This window comes from Eumetopias jubatus, unplaced genomic scaffold, assembly GCF_037043125.1.
Source record: "Eumetopias jubatus isolate StellerSeaLion01/CBP00866 unplaced genomic scaffold, mEumJub1_p1.0 scaffold_3, whole genome shotgun sequence".
Taxonomy (NCBI): Eukaryota; Metazoa; Chordata; class Mammalia; order Carnivora; family Otariidae; genus Eumetopias; species Eumetopias jubatus.
Genome location: NW_028274809.1, coordinates 141,869,677 through 141,892,493, shown reverse-complemented (window position 1 = coordinate 141,892,493; position 22,817 = coordinate 141,869,677). Strand labels below are relative to the sequence as shown.

Below are 22,817 nucleotides of genomic sequence, written 5' to 3'. Positions count from 1 at the left end.
TGAGGACTGAGCACATGGTATTGCAAATGAGTGAACTCTACTTGGGTGACACATTTGGAAAGGAGAGTGTGAAGCCCCACATTTAAGGGTGAGTTGATGAGAGGCAGGATCCTGGTGAAAAGCATTCCGGGTCTGTGGAAAGACATGTACATAAAGGCCGCAGGAGAGGAGGATGTGTGTTTTGTTCAGACAGTGGCAGGTAGACCAGTATGCCGGGACTAAAAGCGGCAGGGCAATAAGAAGGGAAATTGCACCTAGATGGGAGGCCTACAAACGCAGGGAAGATGTGGACAGTCAAGGGCCCTAGAGGCAGAGTTTTTGTTTTATTCTGTGGTTTAGCGGCAACCAAAAAAGACTTTGGACGGGGAAGTGATAGGATGAGAGCTGTGCGTTAAGGAAACAATTCTGGGGGGAAGGAGTATGGGTAATTAATTAGAAGGAGAGAGCAGTTTAATGTGCATATGATTTTCTTTGATGAACAGTAGGACACATGGGTTGGATTGCAGTGTCCAGTGGAGGCCTGCCCCAGTTAGCTAGCTTCCCCTGTGCAAGAGCCGTGAGGACGGGCCCTGGCCAGGCCAGCAGGAGGGTGAGCCCTCCTCGGTTTGGGTTTGGAGATCTTGAGTGTGGTGGTTCTCTCAGCTTGTGTTTCTTGATGGTGGGGGAACACCTGGTCTGCACTTGCTGGGGGAGCCACGGCAGAGAGGTCCCGGGGTCCCTGTTTGGGCTCACAGACGTGGAGAACAAGAGGTGCTTTGTTCATACTGTATACCAAGATCCTCTGTGCTCTGTCCCCTTTGTTCCTGCCAACCTTCAGCAAAGACTTGTTTGAGTGATCTGTCTTGCCTCTCTTATGAGCTATTAAGAGGAGAGTTCTTTTCCACACGCGGGCCAAACTCACACTGGACCGGCAGGAACTTCTCAATGAAGGGTTCGCGCCGGTGGTGGTCAGGCCTGCTGATCTGGCTCTTGTCTCCACAGTTCTTCCTCCAGTGCTGGTCCTGGTCACTTCCTAGGAGGTCATTGTTCACGCCTGGCTGAGAAAGAACGAAGTTACTGCAATTGGGGCAGTGGTGGTAGGAGTGGAAAGGAAGACCAGATCTCACAAACATTTCGATGGCACGCTAAAGCATTTAGGAGCTAGGGAGAAGAGATGAGAGTTTGGCGGTCTGGGGATTGTGTGCTTAGGGAAACGATGCTGCTGCTAGCAGATGGGGTCACAGGAAGAGGAACAGAGTTGCCGTGGGAAGGTGCTGCGTTCAGTTTGAATTCCGGATGGGTGACTTTTACCCAGTGTTGTGTAGCTATTACCTGGAAGTTTCAGAATTAGAATCTAGGTTTCCTGAACCCGAGCAGTGTTTTTTTCCATTATACTAAGACATACGTTCTAAGAAATAAAATGTGCTTGTTGAATTTCAGATGGTGGTAACATCTCCATGTGCGGATGTCAATAGGCAGCTGTAAAAGGAGCTGGAGTGAAAAACTGAGAATAAATGTAGAGATTTGTTTTGGGAGTTATATATATATTTAGAGGACATAATTGGAGCTATGTGAAGGGTAAGTTCACCCAGAGAGATTTGTCACATAGGATATTATTGGAAATAGCCATAGGGATGTTTTCTTGAAGAAAAAGGGAAATTATCCAGTAAGGCTGAAGAAATGGAAAGAGGCAGCAAGAATATTCAATTTTTTTTTTTTTTTAAAGAAGGTTTGTAGTAATGGAAGGGAAGGCATAGATCGTGAGCTAGGATGTAATGAACAAGTGAACAAAGTTTTTACTTTTTAAGATCAGACATGCCCAGGGAACAATGGATGGAGAAGGAACAATTAGATATGGAGACAGAGAATAGTTGAACTTAGATCAACAAACTAACTGATCATGAATGAGTAGCACTGGGGTGATGGGCATGGGGCTGGCTACTAGCCATACAAAGAAGAAGTAAATGTGGTCCTCCCTTTGGGAAGTCTACTGCTACTGAAGGACAGGAGCAGGAATGACACAAGAACAACTCATCTACCAAGTGCTACGTGCCAGGAAATGTACTTTACATGCATGGAATCATGTAGTCCCAACGACACCCCCGTGAGTTAGTTATCATCGTCATCATCCACCTTGTGAAGGAGAGGAAGCTCAGGCGCAGTAATTTGCCCAACATCTTTAACAACTAGTCAGCCATGGAGCCATGATGTGCGCCCAGGCCATAGCACTGCACCTCTACGCATCATGTGAACAGATTATTACAGTATAATGTAAACAGAGACGGAAGAACGATGTACTAAAGTAGCACAGAGGAGGGAGGGGTTATATTTTTCTGGCAAGGGATAGAGTAGGTCAGGGAAGATCTCAGAGGGGGATGGATCCTGATGAAGGAACCCATTGTCATGACCGAAGTGTAGAACCCATGGTGGTATGAGGTGTGTATGTATGTCTTACTGTTTCACCTAGTAATTTACACAGCCTTCACCTCTGATTTTTTTTCTGCCCCATCCTAATCACAGAAGACACTCACATTTGATTTTATCCATTTCTGTGAAAAATTAAGATTTAAAAAAAAAATCTGGTGGAACTGAGGGGCGCCTGAGTGGCTCAGTCGGTTGAGCGCCAGACTCTTGGTTTCGACTCAGGTCATGATCTCAGGGTTGTGAGAATGACCCTATCATTGGGCTCCGCTCTCAGTGAGGAGTCTGCTTGAGATTCTCTCTCTCTCTCTCCCTCTGCCCCTCCCCTGCTCTCTCTCTCTCAAAGAAATAAATCTTTTAAAAAATCTGATAGAACTGGGTTATTCTTTTAGCGGTATCAGTCCTGCTCATCAAAACCATCATTAAAATAGTTTATGATTTGAATATAACATACACATATCTGTCTGTCTACCTACCTACCTACCTATTTATCTATGAGTTCAGAGAACTGGCAGAAATCTGAGAATTTCCTATGCATTGGGGACCCATATTATCTCTGGAGAAGAACCAGAGTATCTGAGAGGCAGATTATCGAAGATATCATTGAAACTCCCGAAAATAAGCAGATATTTTGCAGAGAATGGTTAATAGTCCTTTCTGAGATAAGTATATGTAGTAAATATATGACTCCTGGTTATATGTGGTTAGTCTGCCAGACCTGAGCTTCACCCCACTTCCCATCCCATTGTTGGCCATACCGCTGACCCCCAGCTTCTACCTCAGCCAAACGGCAGTCTTAGATTGGGAACAACAGGGAGAGCAACAGTTTTGTGAGACTCAAGCCTAGCATGAGGTTGTCTGTTTTACACATTAGTTACTAGTTTAAAAAATTAACATAGCGTTTAGTGGTTTATTTTAGGCTACATCAAAATGCCTGTACATCAAAATAGTTGTGTCATTGTGGCCTTGTGGGAAAGTGGTTACATCAGAACATCATGTGTGGGCAAAGGGATTATTCTTGGAAGTGAGTAGAGTTGTTTGATAAGGGAAGAAGTAAATTCAGAATTGGAAAAGTAGTTTTTTTTTTTGTTTTGTTTTTTTTTTTACCTCTTTACAACACAGTTATTATGTGCCACTCACAGGTATAGGCAAGGACTCATCTAACTCTGACAAGAAGCCTATTCATGTTTCTATCTCTGAAAGGAAACCTGAGTATTAGGCATGACACCACTACCACCCAGTGGTAATCTGTTGTAATTCACTGTATTTTATGAAGCAAGTAGGTCTGATGTTGATATGGCATGCGCATTTTGTATGTTCTCCTTTAAATAAAGTGTAATACGCACTTTATAAAATCATATACTTTTATTTCTTTAACAGTATTTAGAAAAATACACTTAGAAACTCCTTAAGAAGGAACATTTTGAAAGTAGAGATAGAACTTCATTTTAGGAATGAACAAATAAAACCTCACAAAAGAACTACAGTCTCAGGAAGGTAATTTATATCGATAGGTCTTCTCAAGAAAATTACAAACCAATATAAGGGACAAAGTACTTTTGTAAGAACTAGATGGTTTATTGGTAAAGAGGGTAATTATTTTTTTAAGATTTATTTATTTATTTATTTGAGAGAGAAAGCAGAGCAGAAAGAGGGAGAGCACAAGCGGTGGGGTGGGGGGAGGAAGCAGACTCCCCACTGAGCCGGGATCCCGATGTGAGGCTCCATCATGGACCCTGGGATCATGACCCTGAGCCGAAGGCAGATGCTTGACTGACTGGGCCACCCAGGTGCCCCTAAAGAGGGTAATTAGGTTATGTTGGGTAACCTCCATGATTTTGCTTTAGAATGCATTAATTTACATTTAAATATAAGTGTCCGAAATATTAGCGTTTATATTTATATAAAGGGTATATATTTATATTTCAAATAAAATAATGAAGATATTGTGACTATATTAAAAGTTTTCAGCAGGATCAGTAGGCACGAGGAAACTATAGCTTCCTCCTTATGCTCCCCGGTGCATGTGTTCTCTCGACGCCTTGAGGAGCAGACCTCATCGCTTCTCAGGGTTTGTGCATGCTGCAGCATTGCTGGCTTTTGTTTGCCACATTGGATTTTTTTCCTTTTTAGACAGTTGTGATGGAAAGCCTGTCTCATCATTGGACTGGACGTGGCAGGATGAAAAACTGCAGAGCCAGAGACCCATTTTAGAGTTCTATGCCTCACTTGACTTGACAGCCCCTTGTATGCACAGCGCTAGAGGGTGTAAGCTCCCCGTGTAGGACGGGTGACCACATTACATTTTCCTCTCAGCCCGTACGTCTCAGGCAACCTGAGTCAGAATGTGTGTGTGTGTTGTCCATGTAAAAGTAACAATTCTGGTAAAATTAAAAGGAACCAATAGAGGTTGCATATTTTTCAGAGAATACAAATGAATGAAACTATTTCACAAACTTCTAGAATATTAAACGTCAAGGTTTTGTTGTATGAACATTAAATATCATTGTATTTAAGCACACGTAATCATCTCGCTTCACCATTTTTGAACTGGATTTCATGGAGCTGTAGAGTCCCTCTGAGGTACCCCAGAATGAGGAGGCTGAGCTAGCTGGTCAGGTTCTGGGTTACTTCTTTAAAGTACCTGCTCATATCCTTAGATCATTCTGGCACCCAAACTGCTTGAGGACAATTGCTCCAAGTGGCAGTTTGTAAAAAGGGTGTTGTTGGGGTGCCTGGCTCAGTCATTGGGCGTCTGCCTTTGGCTCAGGTCATGATCCCAGGGTCCTGGGATCGAGCCCCGCATCGGGCTCCCTGCTCCGCGGGAAGCCTGCTTCTCCCTCTCCCACTCCCCCTGCTTGTGTTCCCTCTTTTGCTGTGTCTCTCTCTGTCAAATAAATAAAATCTTTAAAAATAAAAAAATAAAAAGGGTGTTGTTTTGTGATGTAAATGCCAAAGCACCTGCATCATCCTATTCCATTATCATTAAGCACGGGTTCCAGAAGCCCAGCCTGTGTCCATTGTTCTGTAAGCTGAGATACCTCTCTCTACGGCATTATCCTCTGGCTCCTCACTGAAACTTCCTCTCATTGTGACCACCGCAGTTCCTCTGCTGGCATTTGCTTTCTTGGCAGGGTCGGGCTGGTGCCGGCACAGGCCTTGGGTGGTGGTGCGGGCTGGAGACACATTAGGGAAAGGGGAGGGTAAGTACCTGGACGACTCTTCTCTCTCTCCCACCATTACCCAGCACTTGGCAGTGTCCAGGGCAGATCCCAGCTTTTCATTCCTTACCTTCTCCTGCAAATCCAATCTGTTTTTTTCTCTGAATGATAGTAGAGTAGAACCTGGTTTCTTGTGGGCAGATGGCTCTCAGGAGGCTGAAGGGGAGAGTTGGAGTGGACATGCTCTGTTATTAACATTACCCCCCCCACCTCCGCTGGAGCAGAGCCGGGGGGTGCCGAGAGGCAGGGGTGGCATGTGAACGGGGCTCCACACACAAAGAGAAAGATATATTTTAAGTGTAGAGTGTCTACACATTATTACTTAAATATTGTTCATGCGAGTGTTTATTAAGCCTGACTGATGATTACAATCGCCAAGAGAGCTTTTAAGATGTGTAAGTTTGTCTGCCCTATCCCAGATCGATTGCATCAAAACCTCCTAGGTGAACAGAGATTCTGAATGTCCGTAAAGTTTTCTATGTCATTCAGATGACCAGCCAGATTTTAGAACTGGTGTATTTAATAGAGCTTCGTGTAATACATGTATGGTCCTTTTAAAAAAAAAAAAAAAGATTTATTTATTTATTTATTTATTTTAGAGAGAGAGCATGCATGAGCGGGGGTGGGGGGGCAGAGGGAGAGGGAGAGAGAATCTGAAGCGGGCTTCCAACGCGAGGCTTGATCCGACGATCCTGAGATCACAGCCTGAGTGGAAACCAAGAGTCGACAAGGGTCGGATACTTGGCAGACTGCACCACACAGGCGCCCCATATGTATGGCCCTTTTCATAAAGAGGCTCAAATTTGTTTTTAAGGAAGTAAGAAATCTCTGGTTGGATAAAATTCAGAAGGGGAAAGGACACAAGGCACGAAACCCAAAAGGGCCTGGAATCAAGAGGAACTGAGGGAAATTTTGGAGGCTGATAGAAAAGCCAGGCTTGAAGTATTTTAACCCAGGACTGATAAAAAGAGAGAGACAGACTGAATCAGAACAAGATCCAATGGCCAACCTTCCAAAGCCTTGAGAAGAGAAGCAGTAATCATTCAGTATAGCTTCTGGCATGTTTGTGGGGAAAAATAGTTCTTGTTTTATAATCACACGGAGAATATTTAGAAGGGCTAATAAAATAAAAGAAACAATGTTGTGATATGAGACACAATTCATTGAGACTTGTGATAAAGATAGACTTGTAGTTTCAGAGATGTTAGATCAAATGAGTGATGGGTTTGACCACCTTTCAAGCCAAATTATTTAAGTTCAACTGTTGGGTAAAATATGAAAGGATAGAAAATCTATTCTAAACAATAGCTGATTTATACATTCTCCAGGTATATCTGCCTTTTCTGCCACCCACAGACAATGTTAATGGTGATAAGAAAGATGGCCTCCCTTAAGAATGAAGAAAAAATGGTAGTGGATAAAAACAGAATGACTTTCAATTTGGGGAAAAAAAAAGGTAGAATAATCAACAACTAAATGCTTATATTTGCTGCAAGGACATTTGCCAAGGAGAAAGACATGGCCATGAAAGAAGCTCCTTTGGATACAGCTTGCAGAATGCTGGCAAGGCTCCTGCCTAGGCTTTCCCTTAAGAGCTCTTAAGATAACATACCATTCAAGTTTCCTTACTTCATTCATTCATGTGTTCCGTGAGTAAGGATTAGGGGCTCTTCTCTGTGCAAGGAACTGTGATAAGTGCCAGGGCTGCAGCGGTGAATACGGTGGGTCCGGCCCTGCTCTTGCAGGCTAGTTGGGAAGATAGATACATCAGTTCAATTAGTTCAGCTAACTGAATTTCGAAGTGCCAGTGGCATCCAACGCACTTTCTGGCCTTACTGGACTAGCATACTTTAGACTGATGTTCTAAGATGTAAAATAGTAATTTATAGTAGCTGTAAACTCTGCTCCATTATTAAATACTAGTTCATGATTGAGCTGTGTTCTTATGTTTAATGTTTAGAAAACTTATACATTTTGGGACTGTATAATTTATGTGGTTAAACATGGTCTTCATGGAAGTGGTTCCAAATCCACAACTTGCCAGATACGTCACCAAAGTGACACTATAGTTGCTCCTAAAAAATGGCTCAGATTTGGGCGCCTGGGTGGCTCAGTCGGTTAAGCGACTGCCTTCGGCTCAGGGCATGATCCTGGAGTCCCGGGATCGAGTCCCGCATCGGGCTCCCTGCTCGGCGGAGAGTCTGCTTCTCCCTCTGACCCTCTTCCCTCTCGTGCTCTCTATCTCTCATTCTCTCCCTCTCAAAGAAATAAAATCTTAAAAAAAAAATGGCTCAGATTAAGATTAGGAGTACAGGATAGATTTGGAGCCCTTAAAACAGTGATTCTCAGGAGAGGTGTTTTGGAAATCTGTGTTTTTTTGTTTTTGTTTTTGTTTTTTACATCATCCCAGTGCTTTTGGCATAGTGAGCCCTCCTAGCCAGCAATCTTACAACATACCAGGCAGGTCAAAACTTCAAAGAATTGTCCTTTATAATTTATGACCTTCAAATGTCCTACAGGATATTATTATGGGCAAACATGATTTATAATCACCTGAGCTTAAAACCTAACTTCATGTAACACAAAATCTTAAAGTATTATGATAAGGTATTCATTTTCCAGGTATATAACTACTGTGTGTAAAAAGGGAGGTTTTAGTTTGTGTGTTTGTTTTGAGAGGGGGGCAGAGGGAGAGGGAGAGAGAATCTTAAGCAGCCTCCATGCCCAGAGTGGAGCCCAATGTGGGGCTCCATCTCACAATCCTGAGATCGTGACCTGAGCCAAAATCAAGAGTCAGATGCTTAACTGACTGAGCCACCCAGGTGCCTCTATATTTTGGTTTTTGATTAGAACTTTACCAGGTGCTATTTACAACTTCAGAAAATATGTCACGGGGTGCCTGGGTGGCTCAGTTGGTTAGGCGTCTGCCTTTGGCTTAGGCCTTTGGCAGGGTCCTGGGATCAAGCCCCACATCAGGCTCTCTGCTCTGCAGGAAGCCTGCTTCTCCCTCTCCTGCTCCCCTTGCTTGTGTTCCCTCTCTCGCTGTGTCTCTGTCAAATAAATAAATAAAATCTTTAAAAAAAAAAAAGAAAAGAAAATATGTCACTAGTGGCCATACTATTCACTCCTGTATCATCTGGCATTTGAGGTTGGTGCATTAATGGAGATTTTATGTTAGATGCACTCAACTCTTTCCTTCGTTATGTCCACCATAGTAGTCATTGGCATATTGAAGTATCCATTATCTTATTGTATGTTACTCTTTTAAAATGTCTCATTTATATTATACTTAGAAATTTATATTAATTTTTTTACCATCTTTAGAATTCATTTCATTAAGGTTTTCACAAAATATAAAACTCAAACATAATTTTCTATGTCTACCACAAAATAGAATAAAATAAGTGGACAGTGTGCACACACACACACAGTCTTTGTGTGATGATTTCTCTTTATATAGGCATCAGGCCCTTGTTCAAGAGTGTTATATCTCTATTTACCTTGTGTCAGTTCCACTTAAAACACCTTTTCCCACCAGTATGACCTTATTTACAATACTTTATATTTATGTAGAATTTGGGAGTTTAGAAAAGATATTTACACATCATTCTGTTTCATCCCCACAGCTCTGAGGAATACAGGGCAGGTGATCTTTATCCTCACTTTATAGATGGGAAACTTCGGTTCGTAGGTGTTGTTACTTTAATTTCTTACTGTCGTTTCCCGATTACTCAATAAATTGATTCACATGTATTAATTATTTTCTTAATGTCAGGGTATATGGCTGTATGGCCATATAAAAGTATGGCTATATGGAGGGTGGAAAAATAAATAAGATACAAATTTTTAAAAGTTCCCTTACCACATGATTAATGGTATAAATTATGTATGAGCAAAGTGCTGTGGATGCAGCTAGGCTGTGATGGTGGCCTGAGCCTTGAAGGATGATGGGATGGGGATGGGGGTTTACAAGAAGCAGAAGACAATACTGTGAGTAGAAGGAGGAGCTCGTGAAAGAGGCTGGACATAGGGAAGCATAGAGGGTTTGAGGATTAGCAAGTGCTTCTCTTCTACTCTGCTGTTAGGTGAATTTAGGAGGACTTGAAGATGAAGCCGTAAAAGAAGGTGGGTCACTTGTGGAAGGAGGAGTCTGTGTGCTTAGCTCACAAGGCTGGAATTATACTGTGGGTGATAGGAAACCACCGAACATATTAAGCCAGAGTTTGGCAGGATCAGATTTGTTTTTCAGGGATAATTCTGTCCAGAGTGGGAAGAATGAACCAGCGGTGGGAAAAATTGATAGCATGGAGGACGTTTAGGGAACTGTTGAACTCAAGGGAGTTAGAGGAGCTTGAACTAAGGCGATGGCAGGAAGATTGGAAAGGGATGGACTGAAGAAATGAAACCTTTCTATAATAAATAATACTTATGATGGGGGCTAATATTAGTCAAGATAATATCTTGTCATACTACATTTTTATTTTTTTATTTTTTCATATTACATTTTTAAAGAATTGTGTATACTTTTGTATCCACTGTCTCATATGTCATCATAACACATGGTGATATACAGGTGTTATTTCCAATTTAAAGTCTATAAAACTAAAGAGGCTTACCATTAAAGAAAGTCAAATAGACTCACGATGTAATAGGTTCTGTACAGATGCCCAGGAAGGCATAGACAGCTTTCCCAGAGCTTGTATAACAAAATGGTTAAGGAAATGTATGTGTCAAAGAAAAATTTTCTATTTGGGGGGTAGAGTGGACAGAAGTTAAGAGAGATGCAGTGCGGTGGTGGGGGGACACCTGACTGGCTCAGTCAGTGGAGCCTGCGACTCTTGGTCTCAGGGTTGTAGGTTCGAGTCCCACGTTGGGTTTAGAGATTACTTAAAAATAAAATCTTTCAAAAAAGAGAGAGAGATGAGAACAAAGTGGTGTGAAAACTCTCTCGACCCACGTCTTAGTCTGTTCAGGATCCTATAAGAAAAACACCATACACTAGAGGGTTTTAAACGACAAATTCATTTCTCATAGTTCTGGAGGCTGGGAAGTCCCAATCAGGGCGCTGGCTGATCTAGTGTCTGGTGAGGGCTTGCTTCCTGGTTCATCCATGGCTGTGGCAGAAGGAACTCTCTGGGGTCTGTTTTATAAGGGCACAAATCCTAAAGGCCCTACCTCCTCATACCAACAAATTGGGGGTTAGGATTTCAATTTCAGGAGGACACACAAACATTCAGTCCATAACAACAAATTTCATTCCCATTCCTTAGAAGAGAAGTTAAGGGGTCATGTTGGGACAAGAGGAGGAGAAGCTAGAGATTCTTCTGGAATTTTTGAAGACATCTGTAAAAGATGAGTCATCACTGACATTTCCATTTCACTATATCAAGCTTTTCACCACACCTATTTCGATGGCCAAAAAAAGTCAGCATGCGAAAATGTGCATTTATCAGATAAATCAGGCAGTAACTGATTTTTCAAAAATTCTTAGCTTTGCAAAGTGGCTCATTGAGTGATTATTAAAATTGTGCTCTCCTTGGGACGTTCAAGTAGTATTCCATCCAAGTAGCTTCAACTTGTGGCACACAAGTGTTTCTGAAATTGTCGGTGAAATCATAGAGCACCTGTGTGTGTGTGTGTGTGTGTGTGTGTGTGTGTGTATGATTTTTAAAAGAGAAATGACTTTTGTTTGAGCTACACAGGGAACATGAAATGAACAATTCCACAGCCTTAAGACATTAGACTACAGACCTCCTTTGAAAGCCAGCTAGATAAGAAATTTTTCAACTTAAAGTTTATTTGATTGAAATAATCTTTTTTCAAAGCCAAGTTCATTGAACTTTGTGTTTTTAACATCTGGAAACTGGGTTATTGGATTAGAGTTAGGTCTCCATGGCTTTACTGATTTTTCCTAAGTGTTGGGTAGTACTGAACTAATATGTGCAAGGTTATATGACTAAATGTCAGTTAAATGTAAACGTTCTAAGCCCTTTTTTGATGGAGAGGAGAATTTATCCCTTATCCAGGAGATTGTGAGGAAATTAAAACTAAAATTTTGTACTTAATTTTAACAGGTTCTGAATCATAACTCTCTTATCATAACTTTCTTATATCTGTTCCCAACTTCAAATTGTTATTCTAGTTGAACATCAACATTGAACATAATAAATATTATGATTTTAAAGAACGATTGCTTGTTTATTCACTTAGTATATGCAGTATTTTGAGATTTTTGGACCCACACATGTTTTTCTCTGACCCATACTTTGATAATATGATTATATTTTCTAGAGCTGTTGCAAATTAATCATTTTTTTGTTATGCTCCTACTTTTATAAGAAGTGTTTGTTTAACTAGCCATATATAAACAAGTTTATTTTGAGGATTGACTTTCATGTGAATAACTGCCTTCTAGTTAAATATTTTAAATCCCATCTCTTAGAAGAAAGTAAGCTAGCCTCAGAAAGTTTTTTCTTTTTTTTAAAATTTAAAATTAACCGTGTAACATAAAGAAGTTTGTAAATGCATGAAGATAAGGACTATATCTTACACATCTTTGTGTTCCCCCACAGCCTCACACATTGCAGATTAATCCGTGCTTATGCAAGATTTAAAGAACATAAAGTGATATAGAAAAAAAAACTATATGAACTATTGCTTTGAAAGTGACTATGTAAGGATCATCTCTAAATTAGCAATCAGGATAGATTGACATTTTCCTGTCCTCTTTCCATCCCTCCCCAACCCCTCACCCAGGGAGTGCACCCCAGGGTACATACACCTTTGTGCATAGTATCTGCTGTTTTTATATGCATGAGAAGAAGCAGGCTCAGACCTGCTGAATGCTGGAAAACGTAAGATCATATCCGGCCAGGGGGCCCGGTTTTCTCATTCTTTCATTCTTTTAAAATACAAAGTTATCTGACATACTATTTTACATTTAGCTAAAAGTTGTTCAGTGTGGCATTTACAGAGGCCCTAAGGTGTCGGCCAGTGTGTTAGATGGTGTGGGATGCTGTCTTTGCTCAGAGGAAGCTCACAGCGTGGCTGGACCATGCACGTGTAAACCGATGCTATCTGGTGTCATAGATGCTGTTATACAGAGGGGGTAAGGCACCTCAGAGGGACAAAGGTAGGGTGAGTTACTTCTTCCTTAGGGTCAGGGAAGCCAGGGGCTTCCGAGTTGAGATGAAGAGGATCCGAGTTGAGATGAAGAGGAGTTTTCAAGACGGACCAGTTGAGGAAAGGCCATTTAGGGCCGAGGGAGAAGCGTGGGCAGGGGTGGGCGATGAGGTTGGAGAGATGATGCAGGGTCTTCAATGGTACATACGGAAGTTTGGGCTTCCTGCTGCAGGCGAAAGGGAATTAAGCTGTGGTATAACATAATCGGGTTTTCATTTTGGAAAATCACTCTGATAACCATGTGGGGAATGAAGTAAGTTATTGGTGCTTCGCTTAGACAATGCTTATAGAACATAAATAGACCAAACATGAAGTTCTCTTCCTCGTTGCCCTAAACAAAACTTTACAAAAATCCCAACACATTCACTTCTAGAACGAATGGTTTGTTCTTTGGTTAAGTTATATTTTTACAGTATTTCAGTACTTTGTGTTTAAGAATGATGACTGTCTCCCCGGGGTGACACCAGATGGTCCAGCAACACCAGCAACGCCACTCACCAGTCACTCCTCCTATACCCCTTTCTCTTGGTCTCTCGCATCTAGTTGCCCAAGCCAGCAGCTTAGACTTTTCCTTGGTCCTTCTCCTCTCTCTTGCCCTTGATGCCTATCAGTAAGTCCAGTGGATTCTGCCTCCAAATTGTTCTACTTCTCTGCGTCTCAGTGATGCGACAACCTGCACTCGAGACCCTAGCATCTCTCCCTTGGACATTTCCCCATTCTCACTCTCCTGCTTCAAACATTTCACTAGCTTTTTGCACTTACAATAAAAAGCAAGCTTCCCATGGTGGCCGCCTCTCCTGGCTCTAATATCCCTTGACCTCATTTCTTGACACTCTCCTTCTGCTCCAGCTGTTATTTGCCCTCAGAGTGGCCTGCAAACACTTACTCTCTTCTTCCAAGAAGCTCTTCGAATTTGGTGCCTGGCAAATACTCCCTGAACTTAATAGCATAGTGATATCATAATAATAACACTTTCTGCCATTTATTGAATGTTTTCTGTAACCCAGACAGTGTGCTAAGTGCTCTCCAGCCATTATCGTATAATTAAATTAGATGCAACAAGCTTGTGAAGTTGGTATTATTATTCCTGTATTTCAGGAGGGGAAACTGGGACAGATTGTTGAAGCAACTTGCCCAGCTTCCTATTTTCAGTGTGTGGTGGAGCCTGGCTTGAAGTCTGTCTGTCTGACTCCAAATCAAGCTCTTTGGTACAAAATTGCAAAAATATTTTGTTATCGTTAAAAATTTACAATTCCTGGAAGACAGTCTCAGAGCAAGCGATGGGGAAAATCTCTCATTGACACTATAAATAACTTGACTACCTTACTGGTGACAACATATTTTTCTCAATATTTTATGTCTTGTTGATAATAAAAGACAGTATAGTGTAGAAATTGAGAATAAACCCTGGAGTCAAGCAGACATGAGTTTTACCTCAGTACCTGCTATTCATTCATATAGATCTGAATTTCGTGTGTGCTGGATAATTTTTTGGTACTTGAGATACATCAGGGGGCAATCCGGTGGGATGGATTTAAAATTTTGGTTCTATGAGCTGTTTTTGTCCTGGAGACTCACCATCACATTACTGCTCCTTTATGAATTCGGTATAAATGTGACTGACCCCTCTTGGACCGCATCCCAAGGGGATCTATTTGAGTCAGTCCCATGACATGTCTCCTAAGGACAGTCTCAGAGGCAGACTGTAAGTTTAGTTTGCTATAAGTGTAGTTTCCTTCTCCCTAATGAAACACTGAATTTAACTTTATTAGACGTAATAAACTCAGGTAAATTCTATTCTAATAGGGGTAGCACAATAAACATAACAAATATGCAAATTACATTATACATAGAAGAGGAAAGTAAGTACTTTGTGTGAGGGAGTAAATAAGATGAAATTGGGGATCACGTTGTGGTATTAAATAAGTCAGTGAGGTGCGTCTCACTGAGAAGGTCAAAGACTTGAAGTATGTGAAGGAGTTGGTCAGACAGATATCTGAAGGAAGAGCAGCCCAGGAGGAGAGATTAGGTGGCATCCAGACCTAAGAGGAGCATGCATGGCCACTTAAAAGCAAAGCACCATTGTGGACAGGGGGCCAAAGCGAGGGAGAGATACTAGATGAGGCCGGGGGTTCTAAGTATCTTGTTGGTGATAATGAAATGAACTTCATACATGAAGCACTCAGCACAGAGTCTGGCCCAGAATCACAGAGCCCCTGCCTACCTTCTCCAGCCACATCCCCTGCTGCTCCCACACTGCAAACCCTACCCTGCATTTATAACTGAAAGTTCTTTGAAGATTCCCCAAATATGCATGCTGTTTTAAACCTTTCTACTTTTGCACCCACCTAAAATAGGCTTTGCCATCCCTTGTCATTCTGATAAACTCCTTTCAGACCCACCCCGGGCTATCCTCTGGGAAGACTTCTTTGCCTCCCTCTAAAGGAGCTGATGCTTCCTTTTCTGGACCACCATGCATAGTGCTTTGACTACATTTGTTAAACTAACACGTAGCTAATGATAACATTTAATGAGCACTTACTATATGCCGTGCAATAAGTCCTTTCTATGTTTTTAATGTATTCCTTACAACGACCCTATAAGGTATGTCGCGGTGTCATCCGCATTTTCCAGATGAATAGTAAAGGTGCCTAACACAAAACAATCACTCATTTATGCTAGGAGTTAAGAATAAAAACCAAGTGAAATAAAATCAAGGCTTTAAATAATTTTTATGTAACAGTTGAAGAAAATAAGAATGATGTGGTTTGGGAAGAAAAAAATTAGTAATGATGAGCTTCCATTTAAACTGATACCTTAGTGTTCCTTCAAAAGTAAACGTTAAGATTTCTGGCTACTGTGTCAGTTGAATAATTGATAATTTCCATATTGAAAAAACATATGTTCCTGATATAATTAGTAGAGTTATACCCTGGGAGGTAAAATACTTCCTCTACACAAGGCAGTGTTACCATCACACTGAATCGTAAGAATTAGTTTGGTGCATGTGTCTCCCATATTATTTGTGACTACTTGGAGGGCAGGGGACCATGTCAGATTTACCTTTGTTCATGAGGCTTTGCACATGTCCTCCCTTGGTTGGACAGAAAGAAGAAGATATTCTCTCATGTAATTTCTAGGACCTGGGAAATGATATTTAAAATGTCACTGATAGTGTGTCATTAATTCTGAATTTTATTTGGTTCTGAATTTCATTTTAATCATGTTGTTGTGCTTCTGTTTCTCCCCAGACCAGTATTAAAGAGGGACAACTATTGAAGCAAACCAGTTCCTTCCAAAGATGGAAAAAGCGTTACTTCAAACTTCGAGGCCGTACACTTTATTATGCAAAGGACTCAAAGGTAATTTGGAAGGATATGACTTGCAAGCACTTGAGGTTGTGGATGGATTAAAAATTTTAGTTCTATGAACTTTTTGTCTTGGTGCTCACTAGAGCCTTACCATTCTTCTGTAAATTCGGTATGCGTGTGATCCGTCTTGGACCAAATCCCAAGGGAGTCTATTTAAGTCAGTTTCATGGCGTGTCCATGGAGGACGATCTTATGGAAAGGTTCTAGTATAGTTTTCTTTCTTCCTTTCCGCTTTCCTTACAATTAAAGTAAAACATTAAATGTAACCTTATTAAATGTAATAAGCTGAAAATTTTGGGTTTCCCCCCTTTTCTTGCTACCTTTTATCTTATACATCTTTCCCTGACCATGAGAGAGAGAATTGCTATAGTTGCTAAGAATCTGTCCTCTGGTTTCAGACAAGGGTTTGTATCCCACTTCCAGCACATTCCACAAGAGTGGCTGCAGGCAGCTCGTGTTGTATTGAGGAGGCTTAAATGAGATAATACACAAGGTGCCTGACACAAAACAATCACTCAATTATGCTAGCAGTTAAGAATAAAAACCAAGTGAAATAAAATCAAGACTTTAAATAATTTTTATATAACAGTTGAAGAAAATAAGAATGATGTGGTTTGGGAAGAAAAAACTAGTAATGATGAGCTTCCATTTAAACTGATACCTTAGTGTTCCTTCAAAAGTAAACGTTAAGATTTCTGGCTACTGTGTCAGTTGAATAATTGATAATTTCCATATTAAAAAAACGTATGTTTCTGATATAATTAATAAAGTTATACACCGGGAGGTAAAATCAAATATGCAAACAAACGTAATTCTTAGTTTATGTAGCTGTACAATAACCAAATAAAGTAATCTCATTTTAAAAGTCGTTATGTTCAAGGTTGTCCCTGATCTGGCTCCATGCTGCCTTTCCACATTCATCTCTAGGCAGCACTGACCACTTGATAACCTTGGCCCTGGCCCGTGTTTGCCATCCACAGATGATCTTTCCCTCTGTCTGCACTTGATGAAATTCCCTGTTTTCTTTAAGATCCCCTCAAAGAGTCTTTATTCCATCATTCACAAGAGCAAGAGTTTAAATGTTTTCTGCGGGGGAAATTATCTGTGACCTTCCATATCATTCTGTAGTATTTCTTTTCTTGCATTTTTTCAATAGACCATCTTATATTACAATTAGTCGTTATCTGTTTCTTCTCCTGTGCGAGATTAAAAATTCTTTCTGGTCGGGGAACAAGTCTAATAGTCCGATTGGTTGGAGTGAAGTGGATTTGCACACCCCCTGGGGATCTTGGGGGTGTTGGTAGAAGCTATCAGACAAGGGGCCCCTTTTCTTTCTTTCTTTTTTTTTTTGGTAAATTTAATTTAATTTTTATTAAATTTTATTTAAATTCAATGTAGTTAACGTATGCTGTGTTAATCAGTTTCAGAGGTAGAATTTAGTGATTCATCCGTTGCATATAACACCCACTGGTCATTACATCACGTGCCCTCCTTAATGCCCATCACCCAATTAACCCATCCCCCCACTCTCTTCCCCTCCAGCAACCCTGTTTTGTTTTCTATGGTTAAGAGTCTCTATGGTTTGGGTGCCTGGGTGGCTCAGTTGGTTGAGCAACTGCCTTCGGCTCAGGTCATGATCCTGGAGTCCTGGGATTGAGTCCCCCATCCGGCTCCTTGCTCCATGGGGAGTCTGCTTCTCCCTCTGACCCTCCCCCCACTCATGCTCTCTCTCTCATTCTCTCTCTCAAATAAATAAATCTTAAAAAAAAAAGAGTCTCTGTGGTTTGTCTTCCTCTCTGTTTTCATCTTATTTTATTTTTCCTTCGCTTCCCCTATGTTCATCTGTTTTGCTTCTTAAATTCCACATATGCGTGGAATCATATGGTATTTGTCTTTCTCTGACTTATTTCACTTAGCATAATACCCTCTAGTTCCATCCACGTCATTGCAAATGGCAAGATTTCATTCTTTTTGATGGCTGAGTAATATTCCATTGTGTGTGTGTGTGTGTGTGTATGTGTGTGTGTGTGTGTGTGTATACACACCACATCTTCTTTATCCATTCATCTGTTGATGGACATCTAGGCTCTTTCCATAGTTTGGCTATTGTGGACACTGCAGCTGTAAACATTGGGGTGCATGTGGAAGGGGCCCATTTGAGGTGCTTTTTTATAGCTGCCGTGCTGCAAGAACATTGAATGAGTGCAAACAATGACCAAATGACTGAGAGTGGGAAGGATATGTTTATTTAGTAGAGTTTCCTAATCTCTAAATTGAACATTATTAAAGATTCCATTTCTGTGGAGTTTTTATCACTGAAACTTTTTGATTGAAACCACTTTTAAGAGTACAAAAGAAACACCATTTTATATTTGCAGAGCAGATTCACCTTCTCATTCAAACCCATTTATCGATGAGGAAAATAAGTTTCAGAAAGTTTAGTAACACCATGATTCGAGCCAGGACAAGGTCTCATTTCTCACTTAGTAAATGTGGGAATGATGATGTTGCCTCTGCCTTCCTGGCAACGTTGTTACAGGCTGTTGCCTGTCCAGAGGTATTACTCTGTGTGTGTGTGAGAGTGTGTGTGTGTGTGTGTGTGTGTGTGCGTGCGTGCACACGCACCACACTGAGTAGGCTCCCCATAAATTATGCTTCTAGAGAGCACAGAGCATTTTATATGGAAACTCTGTGCCACAGGGTTCTTTAAAGACCTTTTCGGTTTGGGATTTATGAGTTAGTTGTACTTTATGGTTTTACTCTTCCTAAGAAGATATTGCAAAGAATCACGAATGACTTTTTATTCACTTTCTATTCCTAATTACTGACACAGCTTCATAGTCATGACCTGATAGCAAAAAAAAAAAAAAAAAAAATTATTGACGAACACTGAGTTAGGTTTTCATTTAATGTGTTTGTGTTCTTTTTCATTAACAGTCTCTGATATTCGACGAAGTTGACCTCTCAGATGCCAGTGTAGCCGAAGCAAGCACAAAAAATGCAAACAACAGTTTCACGGTATGGTTATATTCTGCTGACATCCTTCTCAAAAGTTATAGAATGACCTTTCCTAAGCATGTACAGAATGTTCTCTTCCGTTACCAACCACATGTCAACTTAAGCATGTTGGAGTTCCTGCCAACACAATAAACTTGATAAGCATGCTGTATACCAAGTACTGTCAAGAAACCAATGTATTAAATGTATTTTTTTAAAAGTATTCACAACATTTTCCATTTTAGGCCTTTTAATTTTAGTGCTTTAAAATTGTCACCTCTTTTAAGTTTGATACTTCAATTAATTTCCATTGTTTTGGAATACTCAAAAAGTCTATTTCTTACCTTTATTCTTAAAATAATGTTTTCCCTTCTCCTCTACTTTTACTCTATTGCTGTGGTTCAGGCAGCTGCTATGGTTCAGGTCTTCATTTATTCTCACTTAAGTAATTCATTTGATAGCTACTTAAAGAGGTATCCTCTGTTCCAGTTAATTCTTTTCCAATTACAAATCACATTGCTGGAAAGACTTCACTGGCTCACTGTTGCCTGTCAAGTTCATCTGCAATTCCATCCTCAAGTCTTGTAAAACCATACCTTGGCATTCTAGAATTACTGAGACTGTTCGTCCTTATGCACCCCACCAGTCCAGCATTTCTGTTTGTGCCTGGACTTTTCCCATTCCCCCTGGCTTCACTGATTTCTCCTCCATCTAAGGCTGTTGAAATTCTATCAGTTCTTCAAAGCTAATCTCAGATATCTCATTCTTTTTCTACTTCCCTCATTCAAAAAATATGATTTGAATACCCACGATGTGCTGGGCACTTGTGCTAAGCACAAGAGATTCAGAGATGAATAAATAGATTCATCTTGAGGGAAGATTACTTCCCTCAAAATATTCACAATAGAGTTCAGTGAAGTTCTTCCCAGGTAGTTTTTATAGCTACGTATTCCTAGGTCCTCTAAGATGCCTTGCTCTCGCTATGTTGTTGCCCCCATCCACACTCCCAGCCCCTGTTCAAGAAGCTAGCACTGCTGACAGTGGTGTGCTGTGTCCATCTCCTGGGCTTGCCAGGGCAGGGAAGACAGACAGATTTGTTTATACAAATACAGAGCAGTGCCATGATAGAGGTAAGCGCTGGTGGGGGTGGGGCCGGTGGGGGGGAGGAAGCAAATGCATTCAGATTTAGCCATATGGACTTACAGCATGTGGGATAATCCATGGTGTAAATGTTCCTGCCCCTTCCACTGCCCCAGGGAACCTTTAGTTGGAGGAGAGGAAAGCCAAGAATAGAATCCTGGGAAAATGTTAAAATTTAAAGTTTGACCAATAAAGACAGAGCATTCTGAAGTATGGGAGGTGAAGCCTTGGGAGGTGATGATGTTAGGAAAAGCCTGTGGAAGATAGTTTTAGGACGGAAGTTGTTAAACATCAAATACTGTAGAGAGATCAAGTCAAAGAAGAAATGAGAAGCGTCTGTGGAATTTGTTAACATGGAGGTCATTGGGTCACATTGACGGGAATGACTTTGGGGAGGGGTTGGCGTGTGTTAGGCTGCCTTGCCAAACAGGTGGGAAGGCAGAGAAGCCGGGGTGGATTGCTTTTTTGAAAAGCTTGGCTGTTAGAAGAAGGAGAACAAGTATAATATTCAGGCTTCAAAAGAGTTTTGTTGTTGTTGTTGTTCTTTGGCTTTGTTTTTAAAATGGGTTTTTAGTGTGTCTATATGAAGAGAGGAAAGAATTGTTGGACTCGAAAGTTGAAGTGTCAGGAGAGACAGGGGAGAATGGATGGAGCATGGGAGCCAGAGCCCATTTAGAGATTAGCATTGACCAGGAGACAAAGTTTATGGAGGTGGGTGTGTGCAGGAAGTTCGTTTATTCCAAACCCAGATACTACTGTTCTCTCAATGAAATTGAAGCCAAGGTCATCTGCTATGAGTCAGAGTTTACTTAGGTTTGGGTTAGCTTCTGTAGAAAATGAGAGTTGAGGGGTGCCTGAGGGGCTCAGTCAGTTGTGTCTGCCTTCAGCTCAGGTCCTGATCCCAGGGTCCTGGGATTGAGCCCCACGTCGGGCTTTGTGCTCAGAGGGAGCCTGCTTCTCCCTCTCCCTGCCCCTTCCCCTGTGTGTACTCTCTGTCCAATAAATAAATAAAATTACGAAAAAAAAAGAAAGAAAGAAAATGAAAGTTGAAACTGAACAGGGACCTGGAGAAGATTATGAGGTAGTAAATAGTGTCTAGCAAAGATGGAGATCAAGTTTAGTAATGTACCTAATTCCTATGCCTTTCACATTTTTTTTTTTAAGATGAGGAGAGAGAATAACAGCTAAATTGATCCAGGGCTTATAAAAGATAAAGACATTGTTGGATGTTCGAGGGATAATAAGTCATCCATCTTCCCCTCTGTGTTCTCAGTTCTTGAGAATAAAACATAGGGAGTGAGGGACAGCTTATTTATCACTGAACAGGATCCAACAACCACTAGATTCAGAGCTTCTGATAAATTATTGAAGGCCTAATCAGAGCTTCTGATACATTGTTGCTTCTTTTTCCTTCCTCCCAAATGAAGGTGTGGTAGGGTGATGAACTGCTTGCCTTCCCTAGGGAGCGAACCGAAGTCCTCTCTCCTCTGTGGAGACTCATGGGGAAGTGGGCAATAAGGGTTTCCCCTCAACAGGGATCTAGAATTTAGTCTAAAAGAGGGTTCCAAAATTTAAGATTTGAAGGATGGAACAATTTCAGATAAAGACAAGGTCTAGGGTATTGGTGTAGATAAAGGTAAAAGAAAGTGGAGAGCTTAGATTTGAGAGAGGGTATTCAAATCCTTTGTATAACTCTTTCTTGGACCTCCAAGTACATTCAATCTCTCCTCTAGTGCCTTTCTTATTATAGAACTCACTGTAGTCTGCCTTATATTTAATTAGGTACTTACATTTATTATAATCTCCTTGAGGACAGAGACTCTGTCATATCATTTTACCTCAGAGTACCTTATCTGTAAATATTTGCTGATTTAATTAATAAGATGAAAGTTTATTTTACACATGAGAAGACTTCTTGGTGAAGTATTTTCAAGAGATTTATCCACTCAACCAAATGTTATTTCTGAAGTTTGTTGGACTAGAAATGTGGAGACTAAAATATTAGGCAGATGCTTAGAGTTTTACAGCAAATGAATTTGGTGGAACTTTCTAGGGCATAAAATAGAATAAGGGAGAGGTTTTCAACCAGTAATTGACAATCTTCCCTATCTTTAAATATTTAAATATCCTACCTTTCTGGATTGCATTGACTGCTATTGATACTGTTGTTTTGGCTAGTTCATGTCAAAGGTTAATGGTGTAGTTTAGTGGTATTATGGCTGGAAGATACAGGAATGGCTAAATTCAGCTTCGCTACAGTCATGCCTTGAAGTCCCTAAGGATGATACATTGACAGGGGACAATAGTAAGTGGAAAATCTGTGATTAGCAAATGGAAAGTGGAAAAGCTGTGCTTTGCCTGAAAACCCAATGCCAAACTCTCTAGTAAAACGGGTTCGAGAGAGCTCGGCAGAAACTGACTTCCCCTGTGACGTTACTCAGCATCGTCTCTGCCGCATTCTGTCGGTTCTGAATGAGTCACTAAGGTTGGCTGAGCTTCAGGGGAG

The 22,817-nt window shown here is 40.9% G+C and overlaps 1 protein-coding gene across 2 annotated transcripts in view; it reads left to right on the top strand.

The window, feature by feature from the left end:
- DGKH (diacylglycerol kinase eta) overlaps positions 1 to 22,817 on the top strand; it is a 168,366-nt gene that overhangs the window by 62,216 nt on the left and 83,333 nt on the right. For both annotated transcript variants that reach the window (XM_028107216.2, XM_088021852.1), the window contains 2 exons: positions 16,055 to 16,165; positions 19,112 to 19,192. In XM_028107216.2, the coding sequence (XP_027963017.1) occupies positions 16,055 to 16,165; positions 19,112 to 19,192 (192 nt within the window). The remainder of the gene's footprint in view (positions 1 to 16,054; positions 16,166 to 19,111; positions 19,193 to 22,817) is intronic.